The following is an 18,720-nucleotide window of genomic DNA, read 5'->3' as shown; positions in this document are numbered from 1 at the left end:
ACGTGACTGTTATAAGCCGTGTTAGACTGGAGATTGTTTCCTTGACATTATTTCAGCCTTAAGCTGTATTCTCGAGTGCTATATTTCAGTTCTTATGCCCTTTAGTCCTACTGCTAAATCGTGTTTAGCCTCTGTGTCGCGGTCAGACGCACCTAGAGTGTAGTTCGGCACTCCCTGGCCATGCGCCCCTCACGTGCTGGGCGAATGGGGTGCAGTTGCGCCCGCTTCCACTAGAGGGAAGCGAAGACCACCAAATCCATTTAGTATCTCTACTTTGCCCCATTAACCCTTTGTATGCCTGTATATTAGTTATTTATGACTCTTTTCAGGTTATTTGACCAAATTAATATATTTTAGTATTCTGATTCAATGTTTATTATTGTATTGGATATTACTGTATACTTTTGTACATTGTGATTAATATTATTTTATTCTTTGTTTCTTTTATAGACCACACACACACACCCACATATACCTATTTGTACACCAATGCCTGTACCCAAACTTCAATAATAAAGTTTGCTGGAATAATTTCTCCGTGCCCTTCTCTCTGACCGGAGCCCTGTCAAAGGAAACTGTCAGACCAGTATTATCCCCTTCAGAGTGTCCCACTCTATCACAATCCCTTTAATTGCAATGTTTAAAAACTTGCATGACTACTACCAATAACAATGTAAAATAATTGTATACCAAATAGTTATCAATTTAATAGTAATATGACAGCCTGGCCACACTTTCATGGTGAAGAAAATATAACCAGCTAATCGTAAATCTGTGACTGGACTCACCAAGCAAATTCAGTATCATAAAATTGGACAAATAATCTAGATTATCCCTTTTGCAACGTCACAAAATAAAAATAATAGTTACGATCTTTATGACTGGTAAATGAATTATTGGATGTAACAGGATTTCACGTTTACACTAAAGCATGAATTACTGGCTACACACCTTGTCTCACTCTCATTCGGGGTCCTCCTCCGGTAATCGTAGCACACAGGTGAGCATGAAAATTGAGTGGTTATACAATCACAAGATAAATGGGCAGCTGTTTCTACCACAAAATGAGCAAGTTTCGTCAATATCAAGATATTTACAGATGGATGAATCAAACCTGTCGCTCATATCTTTTAAGTTGTTGCGCTTGTGATAACGTCGTAGGTCACATGATAAAAACAACATGATCAAGCTATAAAGTACCTACTCTTTTAGCGCTCGTTAAGTAAGTACTTATTGAAATTAAGAACCTACTCAGTGACGATGCGGTTTCGGACGCAGCCACTCGCTGATCTCCGCTCCAGTTCTGGATTGAGCTCTTCAGTGACCTGAGAGAGAGGCACCTTTTCAATGGCAGCCATGAGCATAAGTGCCTTCTACAGTATGTCTTCTTGAGCATCTTGCAGAAGGACCTTGATGAGTACAGAGAACTTTGGAATAACCACACCATCCGAACTGTTCGTCAGTCTCGTTGTCATTCTGGTAAACCAGAAGCAATGTATCACCTGCCCTAAAGGTTCGTATTTAATCCATGCAATGTGTGACCATGTTCAGTAAAAATCAGATTTAATTTTCACTTGATTAAATTTACACAATTCCACAACAAACCCCAAATGTACAAAGCAAAAAGGTGGATTTTTCTGATTCAGTGTCTTTGTAGTTGAAGCAAATATAATGAGGCCATATTTGCCAACAGATGAGGGCCTCGCAGTCAAAATTTGGCTGATTTGTCATCAAATTCAAAACTATTAAAAATGTAGGTGTTGGGTTATAATTTATTACAGCTGGGGAACTTACTTAAATAATGAGCTTTTTTTAACCTAAGCCTTTATAGTTTTTAATATAAAAATTTGTAATGAGTTGCCTCATGGTGTTTTACTTCTGAATGGCCTTGATTGTGGATTCCAAGTGACACAGGAAGTCATTCAAGAGTTTGAGAACATCCTGCCACCGCAGCGCAGTCCTTGTGGTGATGGTAATCTCCAAGTTCATTTTGCGGACTAAGAGAGACAGAGTGGGCTGTCTCCACCAGTCAACTGGATAACTGCTGTTGAGAATTACATAACACTAAAAAAATATGTCTGGACTCTAAAATCATTAGTTTCTGATTCTGCGATATACGATTATTTGTCTGTTACACATGCATATGTTACCTATGCCATTTCAGTTAAGGATTTTCATAATCTAATGGGTAGCTTGATGTGCTATTTGCAAAGAACATTCATGCAGTATGTCATGCAGGAGGTTATTGATTCTGGAGATCCTATGAGCAGCCTTTACACACTATAAAGCACAGTATTTGTTATATCATCTCTATTTTACTCATCTGGACAATATAGTGTAAACGTATTAACTGCTGACTGGGTAGAGACTTGTGCAGAAGTCAGAAAACTGTATTTTTTAATTTTGTAGAAGGCCATAAACTCTTTGTTATTTCTGAATGACGTACGTCCAACAGCCTCATACATTTCAAACAACTTTATTTGTTCGCTGCATGTTTACACCAATGTTTTTCCTGAACATCAGTGATTAAAGCTTGTGTATAACATTAAATGTTAAGTTTTGTGCCAAGAACATGGCATGAATTTCTGTACAAAAAAAACCTTTTGGTCCTTGATGAAGTGGATGTTGTCAAATTCAGCTGTGCTTATGACACGGCTCTCCAATTTCCAGTCGTCATTAATGAAGTGACCAGTAAACGCCGTGTATGCTCGTTTGTTGAACTCATCAGTCCACATGTCAGTGGTAATAGCTATGCCACAATCCAGAGCTTTATTTATCTTCTTTGAGAGGATTTCTTTTTTTTCTTGCGCGGTCGCTTTGGCTCTGTCAGCAGTTTGCCTGTGAGGGGGTACTCTGCTGGCATCCACACGTTTGTAACGTGAACCAATGTTAACTAGACACTGGGCTACGGCATGAAATCCGTCTCCAGATCCTATGCCGAAGGGCCGCAGATCTCGACAGCACAATTCAACACAAGCGTCTGTGACTTCGGACTTGACATGTGCTGGTACTTCACTTTTGAGGAAAGCGGTAATATTTTGAGACGTGTCACTGTCGTCCTTTTTCTTAGACTCCCCACAAATATGTCTTGACATGCTGGAAGTGCCCGTTTTGTGGCTCTCGTGTTTGTATATTTTTTCACACGAGTTGCACTTCACGTAGCCGATACTGCTGTTGTCTCCTGCAGCAACTATTTCTGAGAACCGGTCCCAAACATTAGATTAAGCAGCCAGACCTTTTTTTCTTTTAATTATGTAAATTCCCGACCTCAATTTCTCCCGCACCCCGTCTTCCATCCTCACTTTTATGTCTCCGTTTTTGTTTTGGCTGGCGGCGGGAGCTGCTTGGCGCGCCGCTTTCGTGACGTGTCACGTGACGCCAAAGGTTTGGGGACATCACGCAAGTTACGTTGCTACGGCCTTCGTATTGTAACCTTATCAAAGAACCTAATAAAATATGAAAATTGATATTCCCAAATATTTAATATAGGCTGGAAATTGCACACAACATTATTTATTTATTTATTTTTAATGACCTGCCCCAACCCGCACCGCAAATAAAGTGACAATTTCTTTCCCCGCCCCAACCCGACCCGCGGTGTCCGCGGGTTATGAGACGACCAGCGCATCACTAACGTGCACAACAGTGAATGCACATGATTTTCCTTCCAGACATCCCATAGCAAAGCAAAATTGAAGATGAGATCTCCTTTGGTCTCAATTAGTGCTCATTTATATCTAGGAGATGTAAATGTGACAAAGTGGTTTTCTCATTCTTCTCAAATGTCTCTCCTGAGAATTAAGTCTCACATTGAGCACAGTGCAAGTTATCTAAATTCTCTCACAGCTGTCTCTTTTCCTGATCTCAACTAAGAGAAAAATGAGACATACTGTGCCGCTTTCAAATATGTCTCAATTTGATCTCAGTTATATCTCAGTGAGAAATATGTCTTGTACTGCTCACTATTTGAGTTCTCAGATTCTCTTACAGTTGTCTCTTTCTAGTGTTTCAGCAAAAAGAAAAAATAGAGTAGTGCAAGCGCTCAAATTAGTCTCAATATGAGACATTATTTAATATTATAGCTCAATCATATCTCAGTTTATCTCAGCGCAAAATTTAAGAAAAGAAGTAATCAATTCAGGCAAATAATTTGAGATGGTTTACATAATGTTCAACTTACAAAATGTGTTTATTTCTGACACAAGCCATACAATTCATTAATTACAATTTTGAGTTCCAAAACGTAACCCATCAAAACATAAGCCATGATGTGCTCAAAAGACACCGCAGCTGTGAACTTTCTAAATGTTGACATTGTGCTGACAGAATTCACAGCAAAACTCTATTGTATAGAGCAGTAAAAGAGTGTGTAACACATAATAGAGCACATGCTGTTTTAATTCAATTCATTCAAGCACCCTGATAATACAATAGAGGCAATTCATCTTGCCACCACACACCCTGGCTGAAAACAACTTTACCCAATATATGATCCAAGGAAACTACTGTATTAACAGAGGTTTCCAATAGGGGAACAACATGACTGCATGTACCATTTGTTACACTATCATGCAGCAAAGAAAAACCAGCAACTTTGAATTCATGAACAAGGGCCCATTTGGCATATGAATGTTCTGAGGTAAAGAAGAACTCAATCTGTCCATACTTTCTTTGTCCATCACTAGAAAAAACGACTGTAAAATTGTTTCTTCTATTGCCTTTCCCATAGTGTTTTGATGTGAGATAATTTCTCTTAACTTGTGCCCTGTGAAAGATCCTTACTGTTTTAGAACTGATGCAATGACCACTATGTCTTTCCAATGTAGAGAGTTGAACTGTGTCCAGTTGAAGTTCACTAGATGCTCCATATAGTTTGGTCCTAGACAAATCATTGTTTTCCTGACAGAAACTATCATCTTTAGTCATCCGTGTGTAAAATTCAGCTATGGCATTCCCTGGTTTTATGGTTTGTGAAATAACAGGAATAGACTGCACAAGTTTGACTGCATGGACCATCTGCATAGGTATATTTTGAGTGCCATGTATGAGCCTTAACAAATAGCCATGCTTGTCCTCAAAATGGAAACACGAATGAGTCCATAATGGACCAAGGGCCTTCACACTGTCTGCTAGGTGCACAAGAAGGTGTACATTTGCAGTTTCGTACCGCTCACCATATAGATTAGCCATTTGGGAACAAAAGTTCCACAGTAGTTTCTCTCCATGATCAATCTGTTCAACTGATATGGATTCCATCAACAAAATGAAAATGGCTTCACTTAGTAGAAGGAAGTGCTTGTAGTACAGTGTTGCAAGAATTCCACGGAAAACAACAGGTCCATAGAAGATCAAAATATCCCGATATTCTGATGCTTTAAAAAACATTCTGTGAGATGTCACTAATCGAGGATATCGAGTGGAGGATGGAGGAGAGATATCCTGAAATCGCCTGTCAATTTCCTTTGCATTTTTTGCCATGCTGAAGGGCTGACGAGAAAACTCTGGAGAAAACCACAGAACCATCAGAAGGCGCATTACTCCAAGAAGGACTGAGTGCATGTAATCTATGGCAGTGCCTTTGATAAGGTTATAACATTTAAGTTTGCTAAGCCAACAGGGACCCTTCACCCCTTTAACGGGGGTTTTGGTCTCATTTGCGATTTTCATATCAAGAGCAAACTTTTCATTTGTGCGCAGTGGGCCTTTTGGATCTCTATGTTGGTATGGAAATGCATGAACATGTCCCCTTTCCCCTGTCTTTACAGTCTCTCCTGGCTGCTCACATTTATGACATCCAAATTTCCCATTGTATTGCACTGAATTAAGGACTAATGCTTTAGCAGGTAAGTCGCATGTTCCAGCAATGGTGAGCACTTTACACACAAAAGGTTCAGATGTCAACTCTGCAGGTTGCACAAGAATTCCATCATCTGCAAGTTTACTCAGTGTGTCACCTAGTGGTCTAAGGAATGTAACCATGGATGGTTTTGAGTCCCCATACCAAAGTCCAGCAAATATCATATTCTCTCTTTTTGTGCGTTCCATGAAACTCAGTTCATTGATGATACAATAAAAAGGCCACACTGAAAACTTAGACGATTTGAAAATAGGTACCCCATCTGTGTTCCAAGTAAGTGAGATGTTTTTAGGGTCACTAAGAGGACCACCCCCATCTACAAGCTGTTTGTAAATTTCTGCATCATATATATCTTCAATGTTGTTAGGATCTGTCTTCTTCCTGCTTAATCTAAAGTTAAGTTTCTCCTGAAAACCTGGCTTGAGAAACAATGACCTTATTTGAGCATCAATTGGAACCTCTATGAAGGATGAGGATCTTTCTTCTGACACACTGGTCCCACAAGATAGACATTGTAATTGTTCACCTTCTAATGACCCAAAACAAGTACTGCAATATTTATGCAATACAATAGGAGATGATGCAGCATGTGAGAAAAAAAAGTCTTTTAACTTCTGTACACTGTTTAAGCAGTCTGTATTCAGACTATCAGGACAAACCAACTTAAACATTTTAAGCAAATCACTAAGGGCCTTATCAGTTACTTTATGACAGTTTACGTAAGCCATGATGATCAGAAGGCTCTCTGCAACAGTTATTGATGCATTGTCATATAATGGTTTGTGTGTTGTGTCCTTGAAATTTGACTCTTCTGCACAGTCCTCACTCAAACCCTCTTCAAATCCCTCATTGAACAAATGTCCATCATCATATGTCCAATCCCCCACATCAGAGAGAGCTTCCTCAAATAATTGAGATGGATCATACTCAGCATTGCCATGTAGTTCAGTTGTTAGGTCATCAGGAGGATCTCTGAAGGCTGATCTGGAAGATGGTTCTTCATTGTCTTCGATAGAGTTAACAGTTGAAATACTCTCTTGTGCCACGCTGCCTTGTGCTGGTAATAAAATAGAATAAAAATCATTAAGGATCAAAAAACATCTTGTCACAACACAAAACCTATATCGTCTCAACCTGTATATCACTTTCTTACACTCAGATTATTGTGTCATATTTTAGCAGGATCTGGGGTCTCATTTATAAAACTGTGCGTAGGATCCTTACTAAAAGTGTACGTGCGCCCGAAAGGCAAAAATGGCGTGCGCAAAAAAATATTCAGACTTATAAAACCGTGCGTACGCCAGAACCTGCGCAACATTCACTTTATAAATCCCAGTCAGCCAGAGTCAGCGGAAGATTGTGCGCACATGCGTCTCCTCCCCGAAATAACCATATAAGGAGCTTACAATGCCTAGTTTTACTATGCATATCCTCATCTGCATATCATTTGCATATGATTATTCATCCACGTGATCATCTAACATGTTTACCGGTAGGTAGCCTACAAGACATTAGTCAATATGAAATATGGATGTGCGTCACGTCACATTAATAAAAATAATTTAGTTTGCCTTTTTTTTTAAATAAATAAATGAAATAGTGTAAAATACATTTATTTTTCTCAATCTTTTCCACGGGCTAAATCGTATTTTTAATTGAAACAGATTTAGACCATGTTGTGCATTATTTGCACGAAGCTATTTTCTCAGACAATTATTCATCTATTCATTTAATATTCAGCTATCGTGATAAGCAATTATAGTTAAAACATTAAAGCACAGCATGCCAGAAGAAAAGTTTTCAAAAGCATTGCATCCACAACAAATATTTCTATTTATTGAATATTTAAATTTTTGTCAAGTCATCTTCATTTATATAGCGCTTTTAACAGTGTAGGCTGTTTCAAAGCAGCTTTACAGAGACAAATGGATAATACTTGGTATTATCTAGCTATTTATCTAGCTTTTTCTAGCTAAAGTTAGTTGTGATTAATTCACTTCCGTCGCAACGTTCATTAGTTATTAAATTAGGGGCCGCTAAGACGACACCGTTCTCTCTACACAGACTTTAATGCGAACCTGTGATAAACTCTGATGGCGTTCACATGCGCATTAAGAAATTATTCTAAGATTATGTGCATTTCAATCTATGTTCGCAGATTATTTCTCTCTCTACAGACCAAGATCAAATGAACTTGTCTGGCGATGTAATGATTTCATGTAGGCCTATTTTAAGTGTTTAACTCCAATGAGAATGAATCTAAATGTTTAATATTAGAAGTAAAACATATAGTTTAGTAAATTATTTATTTATTTATTTAAACTGTTATTGTGAACATGCACTGTAGCCTATTTATGATTACTACTCATAATGAAGATTTACGGTTTTACGTCAGGCTATATTATGCGTCAGTTTCACTAAACGGCCCAGCGCACTCGCTGACGCGGACATTTAAGAATGGATGGATATTTGCTTCAAGTGATATGCTTGGTGAGTGAAATTATATTTGTATTATCTTTCTGTAGTTGTATAATTTTCTTTGATTTTCTGCCTAAAAGTGACCAAAAAGACATTTAACTCCAGCTCACCATCGGTGTCGCCAAACTGCGCCGTCTCCAAAACGTTCGTACGCATCAGAGTTTGAGGGCAGGTGCGCAAATTATCTCGTCAAGTTTGTTTTTATAAATCACAACTTATGCATCGAAAGTGGCGTACGCCTGTTTCAAGGCCTTTTTTGTGCGTACGCACGCTTTATAAATGAGACCCCTGCTCAGTGACAAAATATACTGTACATCATTACAGACAGACAGACAGGCAGGTGTACCTGGCAGGTGGTGAGAGACTTGATGTCCGAGAGTGAGTGCGGTACATCCTGCATGGACACCTGGATGTTGGGCGTGTTCCCCTTGAAGTTCAGCGTTTTGGGTTCCTCCAGGAGGCACCCCCCCCTGCTGTGTTCCGCTGCTGCTACCTCCTGACACAGACAAGAGGACACATCAGTGGTTCACACCTTTTTTTCTAGATCAATATTAGAGTCTTATTTTGCTTAAATTACATTTTTCAGATTTCTCACCCGAAACAGATTTCGGGTGAGAAACCTTCTTGTAAGAAACTCAAAAGATAAAAAAAAGAAAAAGAGAAGAATAAGAGAAAGCTATTTTGCCATGCTTGGTTTGACCAACTGTAGACTGCATTCTATCTACTAATCTATCTATTTACAGGGCCTGTGATTCTTAATCAGAACTAATTCTGTTCAGGATCTCTCTCTCCTCTGCACATGGGACTGGGTGTGGCTTTGAACATTAAACACAGACCAACACATTTCATAAGTTACCTAAATATTGCTAATCAGTCTCCACATGAACACTGGTGGCTGCAGGGAGGGATGACTGCAGGGAGGAAAATAAGGCATTAAATATCCTATCTGCTGCAAATTTACTGCAACACAACTATGCCAGGCTACTCACCAATTGTGCAGCCCGTCTTGGTCGTTTATTTGGGTCTTCTTCATTACCAGTCCTTCTCCATCGTTTTCCAGGTTTTCGTCTGGTCATTTTGACACTCCAATACTATATAAATACAGACCCCAGTTGATGGAATATACAGTGGAACTTTTTGTAAAAGTAAAACTCTATATTCTGATGAAGCGTTTATTCAGTAACAGAGGTTTAGATCTAATCAGCTCTTTAGTAAACAGAAATACATTTCTTAGAAAGTGTCAATTTTCCACTTCCAATTTTCTCTGTTAATTTCTTTGTACCATTTTGATTTCCCCCTACGATAGATAAAGTTTCTCTTATTTTATCACTTCTACTTTCACTTGTTTATTCTTCATCCTGCATGAATTCTCTCTCCTAATTGGACAAAATAAATATCCCGAAAATGCATTTTCTGTTTACTGAACAGCAGGGGGAAACAGGGAGACTACGGTCATTTTAACAATAATAGCAATAACTGGTATCAGAAATAATATAGAGCTGTTTTATTAATACTCGGCTCCCACAATTTCAAAATCTTAAGTCAAACTACAAAATAAAGAACAAATACAGCTAGGCTTATGATCACCACTGAATGAATACCAGAGTTTCAATGTCACTAAGACATGTTTTGTGCCAAATAATTCCACAAATACACACGTGTATTTCTCATATGTTTTGACATTTCTGAAGAGTCTGAAGTCTAGGAGATTTGTAACCATAGATATATATAGCGAGTTGTAATTATTTTAATAAAGAATAGAGTTCTGCTAGTCTGGGTAAACCCTGCCCTCTCTGCCGGCGATTTGATTCTTGAACTTGGTCTGGTGATAGCCAGACTAGAGTTCTGTAGACAAAAATTTACAGTAGGCCTATTAGCTAGGTGTAGCTAAGTAACGTTAGCATAGCTAGTGGTAAGTTAGCCCCTTGAATGTGGCATTCGCAATGCGGTGACGTTACTCCAAGAATCCTACCTCATGTGTGATAAAAGTGTCAGTTATTACTATTACCACTACTATTACTTACCGTTAGTCGTTATCCTTTACAGAGAGCTTTGCTGTTTCTTCCAAACTCGAGCCATTTCTGCCCCAGACTCCACAGCGGGCAGTGCAGTAACCGCCGAAAAAAGAAGAAGAAGAAGAAGCTGAACGTTGCACGTGCGGGAGACGTGACCGGTAGTGCCAAGACCACGAAGCAGCTCATTGCATGGCTCACGATTGATTAGACTTTTCACCTCGAGTGGTTAAGGTTAGGATAGCGGATTGGTCAGGGGATAGGACCTGAACAAATACAATTTTTGTTATCTTTTTTAAAGAATACAGGGCTTTTAAAAATAATTTAATAGTATAAAGGAAATATAATCTGTGGGTATACTCCAGTCCAGCGGTGGCGGTAATACAACAACAAGTTGTCAACCGCCAGATAAAAATTGAAGAAGAAGCCAAGTCTTGGCGCCAATTCGTAATTTCGCTGGGGTGAGAGAAGTGCGTTGGTCACTGCTAGTGCTACACCTGTTGGCTTTTGCCCCTGCCACGCCGAAGAGGTAAGAATGAAATTCTTTTGACATTATCATAATAATGGAAGGTGGGGATTAGGTAATTAGGTGTCTGTCCAACAAGTAATTAATTAGTCACAGAAACACTAATCCGACACACCTGAATTAAGTTAAGCTTCACCAGTGCGTCGGCGCACTGAAGCGTTTTTTTATTTATTTAGTTCAAAGTTACTATCAGATTTAATGTTATATCTTGACAAACTATACATCATTAAAAAGATATAATTAAGTTTCAGTATTTGACCACTATTGTATTCTGAGAAACTTATAGTGACAGTTATGTCTTAATTTGTGTCAGGAGTTATGAAATGAAAAAATGCGTCGATAACTTTAATATGAATTATGAGCGTCAGCTGGTCCATTCAGAAAAAAAAACTGTGCTGTCGTCATGACAGCGATTCACAAAACAACGTCCCTCAGGGCTTTTAGCTCAATAATTTGCAGACTTGGAGAAATATTGATATATTCTCATAGATTCACATCATATTTCTATAGACAGGAATAATATTTATTGAATTTATACCCAAATGCGTCGATGTAATCATTATGAGCGCTTCTTACTGAGATGTGCTGTGTTTTCAATTCATACCAATAGCCTGAGGGCGCTATATGCACAAAAATACTCCATATATGGAACATGAAGAAGAGCCATAATCATGTGACCTTCAAGGACGTCACTGATAGCAGCTACACACAAAGCTAACACAGAGATCGCTGTAATATGCAGATACAGACGCTTTGAAGACAATAAACATGATTGCAAATGATATTTGATTTGCCTGTGTTCTTCAAGCAATGCCAGGTATTTTTTATAATAATAGATTATATTTATAATGTAATGCTAATCGATATAGACTATCATCGTTCATAATACTATACATAATATATTTTCTGTCTGATTTTTTTTTATCTGAAGCCAAATTAGATCACAGAAGATTATTTAAAACACTCGACTTGCGTTATAAAGTAAGTTTGGAGCACAAACATGGTTTTAATCTCATAAATGGTCGTGTATTGATGGTGTGCTAAGCTAACATGCTAGCTAGCTCAGGTGCACCTGCCACCTAGGCTAGAAGTTATTCTTTTATGTTTTTTTTTCTAAATAGTAATGCTTACTGCAATGTTTTAGTGCATTTGATACAGTTTCAAATGTAAGTGAGAACTTTGATCAAATAAATTAAGGATTGAAACCCTATGAATAGCCTGTGAATAGCCAGTCGTTAGTAACTATAATGCAGACAAAAGATATGCATATTTAGATCCATAACCAGGCTGGAGAGGTGTGAATGTGTACTGGGGAGACTGAGACTGAATGGGGCTCGTTTGCACCACAAAACAATAGAGACAATAGACTGAATAGATGACTTAGATGATGACTAAACATCAGTAGCATTTTTAGAGTCTAATCAAAATAAAGTAATTTGACATGATCTTGAAAAACATTGAATTAAATACAGAGTTTTAGACTTATCATTTTCAGATTTTAAATATAACATGGTCACACATATGGCTTTAGCTGCAGTGCATTTCTAGATTGCTACAGTGCCAACTTCAATTTTATTTTCATGAAGATGTTTCATAAAAATACATTTCTAATAACTTTACAAAACTTTGAAGCTATTTAAAAAAAAAAAAAAATCATTATGACAATAATTAATTCTACATTTACAATAAACTACCAGGTGTCAGCTTTCAAATGAGATCATACTTGTGCTTTTAGTACAAAGGGTTCATGAACTGTATCTGTTTCAGTTTGGGTATGTCATTTCTGGGGATTTTTCAAAAGTGAGGTTACAGCTTAACAGTTTGTCCAATAATAGAAGACAGGAAACCAAGGAGCTGACTGAAGTTCAGGAAGTAGTGAAGCTGTGCATAGAGCCTATTAAGATCCACGAGCAGTACACTTGTGAAATATCTAATTGAAATATTGATTAGCCTACATGTTACCAGATGTTCATTTATTTTATTCATTTTCTTTGACTGTGAAATTCTAGGGTGTGGCAATTCTTGAAAACCATGATTTGATTTGACTTTTGATTTAAAAAAAATAAAGGTCACGATTTAATTAAATTTAAATTTGACTTAGTTGACTGGACTCGCCCTCCTATTTTTGCTCTACACTAGCTAAATATCTCTGAAATTTCAGATCTGAAAGTTCATAAATATTGTGTCACGAGTCCGTATGTTGTGAGCAGATTTTCTGCAAAAGCTCACCCAAGAATAGGGATGCTATCATGGTTCATGATCTTTAAATTATTTTAATCTTGGTGGTTTTATAGGTTATAAAACTAACAATCAATTAGGAAAATAATTGGATTTGATTTTTGCTCATTTTGATACCATTCTTGCCTCAAAGATATGAAGTGAATTAGGTTAAAATAGTGTCTATTTATATTATACTTAGCGTTAATGATCTAAAATGTATTTTTTTCATTAACAGGATGGAGAAAAACAAAATGCTGGCAAAAAAGAGGCTACGGGTTCCCACTCAGAAAATGAAGGACCTGAGCTCCCCTCCCCCAAATGAGCAATCTGGTAAGTATTAACGTAATAGTTTCTGTTATATACGGGGGTAATAATCATAACATTATTGTCCAAATAATGTCTAAAAATACCAGTCTAAATTGTTGTGGCCAAATAGAAATAGAAATTAAACATTCCTCTCTCTCTCTCTCTCTCTCTCTCTCTCTCTCTCTCTCTCTCTCTCAGGGTGTGTTCCATTTGTCAGATGGGAGGATGGTTATACCGGCAAAATCTTTAAAGGATCTGACATTTTGGCAAGAGATGAGGCTCCTGTGCAGCTGCAAGATCTTAGATCAGGAGACCCTGTTTTAGCAAAGTGGTCAGATGGTAAATTTTATAAGGCCACTGTTGAATATATTTCAGGGGAAGATCAGGCTAAGCTGCCAAAAGGCCACCCAACTCCACAGGAGTCCTTAAAGGCGATGAGCCATCAGACATAACGTCAGGGTCTGACACCATTATAATAGATAGGAGCCCACTGTCTGAGCATGGCGATAAAATCCATCGCTGAATCCATCACCTGACGGGGGACATGCAACAGGCCGCAACACAGCTGGACCACCACCCTATGGGTAGGTTTGTCATAATTATTACATAATTGCCTGGGCCCATGAGTTCAACACTTTTTATCATTATCCGATCAGATTTGGCAAAGTTCAAAACCAAAAAAAAACAGCATTAGGATAACTTTGTTATCCAATCTATGATAATAGAATAGGCTCTATGCACAGCTCCACTACTTCCTGAACTTAAGGCTGCTCTTTTATTTCCTGCCTTACATTATTGGACAAACTGATTAATCCACGTGTGTCTGAGTCACAATGGTCAGACACAAGTGGATTAATCAGTTTGTCCAATAATGTAAGACAGGAAACAAAGGAGCTGCCTTAAATTCAGGAAGTAGTGGAGCTGTGCGTAGAGCCCATTACTGTATTTCAGTAAATAGTATGTGAATGACTCGTGGGCCCTGATGAAAATTATTTGCTATTATTTTTGCTTAATGATCAGAATCGTTTACGTTCATCTTTTTACGAGCTCACATGTCACAACATATTGTGATCTTGTTGATCAGCTATTTCCAGTATTGAAATGTTTTATGTTTTTAAAGTATAAAATGATTATAAATATGGAAGATTTTGGTCATAGTACATTTATTTTCATTATTGGTACTGGCCATCATATACATAAAAAGAGTAGACAGCCCCAGTTGTCAAGGCAGCATCTACCCTTCATTTATGTCTATGCCAGTCAGTTCTTTGTAGTTATTGGTCAAATCTCTTCTGGGCAATTTGTGTTTACAGAAATGTCATTTCTGGTTCCATGTAATTTTATTATAGCTCTGCCAAAGGGGGGACCATTGGTCCATCACCCTACAGAGGCCATACACCCAGCCCATCACTGTATGACCTCAACACCTCTGGTCCATCACCTGGTGGAGGCCATACACCCAGCCCATCACCGTACAGCCTCAACACCTCTGGTCCATCACCTGGTGGAGGCCATACACCCAGCCCATCACTGTATGACCTCAACACCTCTGGTCCATCACCTGGTGGAGGCCATGCAGCCAGCCCATCAGCGTACAGCCTCAACACCATTGGTCCATCACCCTACAGAGGCCATACACCCAGCCCATCACCGTACAGCCTCAACACCTCTGGTCCATCACCTGGTGGAGGCCATACACCCAGCCCATCACTGTATGACCTCAACACCTCTGGTCCATCACCTGGTGGAGGCCATGCAGCCAGCCCATCAGCGTACAGCCTCAACACCATTGGTCCATCACCCTACAGAGGCCATACACCCAGCCCATCACCGTACAGCCTCAACACCTCTGGTCCATCACCTGGTGGAGGCCATACACCCAGCCCATCACTGTATGACCTCAACACCTCTGGTCCATCACCTGGTGGAGGCCATACACCCAGCCCATCACCGTACAGCCTCAACACCTCTGGTCCATCACCTGGTGGAGGCCATACACCCAGCCCATCACTGTATGACCTCAACACCTCTGGTCCATCACCTGGTGGAGGCCATACACCCAGCCCATCACCGTACAGCCTCAACACCTCTGGTCCATCACCTGGTGGAGGCCATACACCCAGCCCATCACCGTACAGCCTCAACACCTCTGGTCCATCACCTGGTGGAGGCCATACACCCAGCCCATCACCGTACAGCCTCAACACCTCTGGTCCATCACCTGGTGGAGGCCATACACCCAGCCCATCACCGTACAGCCTCAACACCTCTGGTCCATCACCTGGTGGAGGCCATACACCCAGCCCATCACCGTACAGCCTCAACACCTCTGGTCCATCACCTGGCAGATGCCATGCAGCCAGCCCGCAAGAAAATGCATGGACACCATGTCAGGATTGTAAGGGGGAGTTTGAAAGAATCCTACAGGAAAAGAGAAGGATCGATGAAGTCATCTCGAGAATAGGCAAGTAATTTCTAATTGCTAATTCATTCGTGATGTAATTGTTCTGTACCTATATTAGTGATTGGGCCTTGAACACATAACACTGTTTGAACTATCCTAGAAAAAAGGCAGAAAAGTGGGTTGTGGCGTTAAAAAGTATAAATGGTATGGGAAGGTGTATAAACTAAGCTTATTTATTGCACATCATCCTTGATATTGTTAGCAAATTAGAAATAACACTTAATTAAATTATAGCAATAATATATTATAGTATGAACATAATTTAACAGCACAACAATTCATTATATTAATTATTATTGTGATAGTTTAATGAAAGTGCGTAAATGGGCTAAAGGTGATCAAATTAATCTGAACTGGTACAATTAAGTAAAATCCATTTTCACTCCTTTTTCCTCAATATTAATATAAATTAAGTGCAGCAGTATTAGTTTTGAGTTCTTGTTTCATCTTCTTGGGCGGGCCACCCAAGTAAAGCCTTTGTAGGGGACACACTAGTTAATGGTGGGCTACTTAAGTCTTGGGACATATTAAAACATGCCTATATGTTTGGCCTTACATAGGCATTCTTCAGGCCATGTAGAAAGACATGACATCACACGAACAAGCTACTGTATATGCATCTATTGGTCCCATAAGTGCAATAACCATCAGCTGTGGAAAAGGGGAATACTCAGGTATACATCATTGGAAGATAGCCTAGATGTTTAGAATTAACACAGGACATCAGCTGTAATCAATATAATCAAGGCTTGACAAAAAATGACAAGAAAAAAAAAATGAAATGGAAATGTTTTCTTGTGACAAGAATTAAGATTTTTTTTTTTATTATGGTTTGTTTGTCAAGCCTTGGTTTTATTAATGATCCCTCAAGTGTTCATTCTATATACCTCCCACAGACATATTCCAAAGTGTCTCTCTCTAAATATTTTTTTTTTTTCTTGTGGTGTTGTAGCCTATGCAAGGTTATCTAGGCATGTTTTAATTATGTTAAAAAATAAACTTGCCTGCCATTAAAGCTCTTTAACCATTTTAAAGAGTAGCTTGGTATTTTCTCACTCCTGTATTGTTCGTACTATTTTTCCCTTTCAGATCCAGGCCAGGTCAGAGAGCTTCAGACTCTCTGCGACTTAATTGGAGAGAGATATTGTGGCAGCCCAGCTTCACCATCAGGCCAGCAGGAGCTGTTTCCTGGGAGCGGCATATTCATCTCATCATTCCGCCTGGCTGCCATGAATCACGCATCAAAACCAAATTGCATGCGTCTGTTTCATGCACTTTTTGATCATTTCTTCACTGTTGAGGAGTGTCAAAATGCAGTGCCCTTTGGTCGTCTGGCTACAACCCCTCAGGAAAGGAAGGAAAGCAGGTCCTTGACCGTAAAAAAGTTGACGGAATCCTAAGTAAGTTTTTTCAAAATTAGGCTCTGTGTGTTTTTAGGCCAGGATAGTGGGAATGATTATATCCAATCATGACAGTGTAGCAATGATTGATGCAAAGTCTGCGAAACTACTTCTGGCAGACAACTCAAGCTGCGCCCATGCTGATCAGCTGATCAGTCACATGCCCTCCTCATCCAAATAGGGCGGGCTATTTAAACCCCCCACCCCCACCCCCACCCCCACCCACCCACCCACCACCTTCTCATCCCTGGCTATGCTTCTGCTGCCTTGCTGCTGCATACATCTTGCTGCTGCTGTCACCCATTAGCCCTCCAGGATTTCGCGGGCTTTTTTTGTGATTGTTGCGGGCTAAAATGCCTAATATTGCGGCAGGTTTTCTAAAAAGTTGTGATGAAAGTTGCAATTTTTTTATAGGTTAAAACTGCAAAGGTAGATAGATTTTTACCTAAAGTGCTCATATTATGCTTTTTGTATTTTTCACTTTCCTTTATTGTGATATACAGGTGCTGGTCATATAATTAGAATATCATCAAAAATTTGATTTATATCAGTAATTCCATTCAAAAAGTGAAACTTGTATAATGTATACATTCATTCCACACAGACTGATATATATCAAGTGTTTTATTTCTTTTAATTTTGATAATTATAACTGACAACTAATGAATTCTCCGCATATATTTAGTCGTGGCAAAGTGTTTTTTAATTGTCGATTTCTGTTTATGTTTGACAACTATATTGCACATCTTTCAAAACAGTTTACCCCCGCTTTTGTAAAGAACACCTGGGGGGTATTGCACAAAACTAGGATAAGGGATTAAGCTGGGATTTTCCAGTTATCCTGGATGAATTTAGTTTTGACTTGTTTGCACAAAAGCAGAGGCACCTTAGTTACCATGGAGATTTATTCTGTGCAGCTAGCCTGCTCCAGACCAGGCTAACAGCCAGGATTTATTAATCCTGGGGCCTTTTCTGTTCACTCAGTAGTTTTATCTTATTGTTATCAGCCTGTATTAAAATACAATAGGTGCATAATTGATGTTCTGTTAAGCACTATTACTATTTAAAGTTGTGACCAAGCCAAGATGCACATACTAGACTTGGTCAAGCCTCGCTTTTTCAGTTATCCTGGATTTGTTAAATTCTACTTTTGTGCAATAGCCCCCTGGATACAGTTTTTCACTGTTTTTTGCTGTTAGTTTTGTAGGCAAATGTGAGACATTGGTAGCACACATACATGTCTGCGGCGTCTTCTGAACAAAACAAGGAAGTGAGTTTGCTGACGTATGACAACGCCCTTTGCAGGAGACCGCAATGATTGGTCAAAGTTGCAGAAACGTTGCGGTGATTGGTCCAAATTGCAAATCGTACTGAATTCACAGGGATTTGTTGAATTTGCGTTAATAGTTGCGATCGCGACATCGCGAAATCCTGGAGGGACTGATTAGGTTTTGCAA

The 18,720-nt window shown here is 39.1% G+C and overlaps 1 protein-coding gene across 1 annotated transcript; it reads right to left on the bottom strand.

Moving 5' to 3' along the window:
- Positions 1-6,551: 6,551 nt before the first annotated feature.
- LOC309502031 (netrin receptor UNC5B-like) lies at positions 6,552-10,424 on the bottom strand. The gene is made up of 4 exons (XM_082174356.1): positions 10,360-10,424; positions 9,325-9,426; positions 8,682-8,831; positions 6,552-6,914 (listed from the first exon to the last, which is right to left on the bottom strand). Exons 2-4 carry the CDS (start codon positions 9,409-9,411, stop codon positions 6,810-6,812), a joined length of 342 nt encoding a protein of 113 aa, XP_082030482.1. The 5' UTR covers positions 9,412-9,426; positions 10,360-10,424; the 3' UTR covers positions 6,552-6,809.
- Positions 10,425-18,720: the final 8,296 nt, after the last annotated feature.

Source organism: Leuciscus leuciscus (genome assembly GCF_965113295.1).
Source record: "Leuciscus leuciscus genome assembly, chromosome: 6".
Lineage (NCBI taxonomy): Eukaryota > Metazoa > Chordata > Actinopteri > Cypriniformes > Leuciscidae > Leuciscus > Leuciscus leuciscus.
Note: the sequence above shows the minus strand (reverse complement) of the source record. Positions and strands in the feature narration are given on the sequence as shown.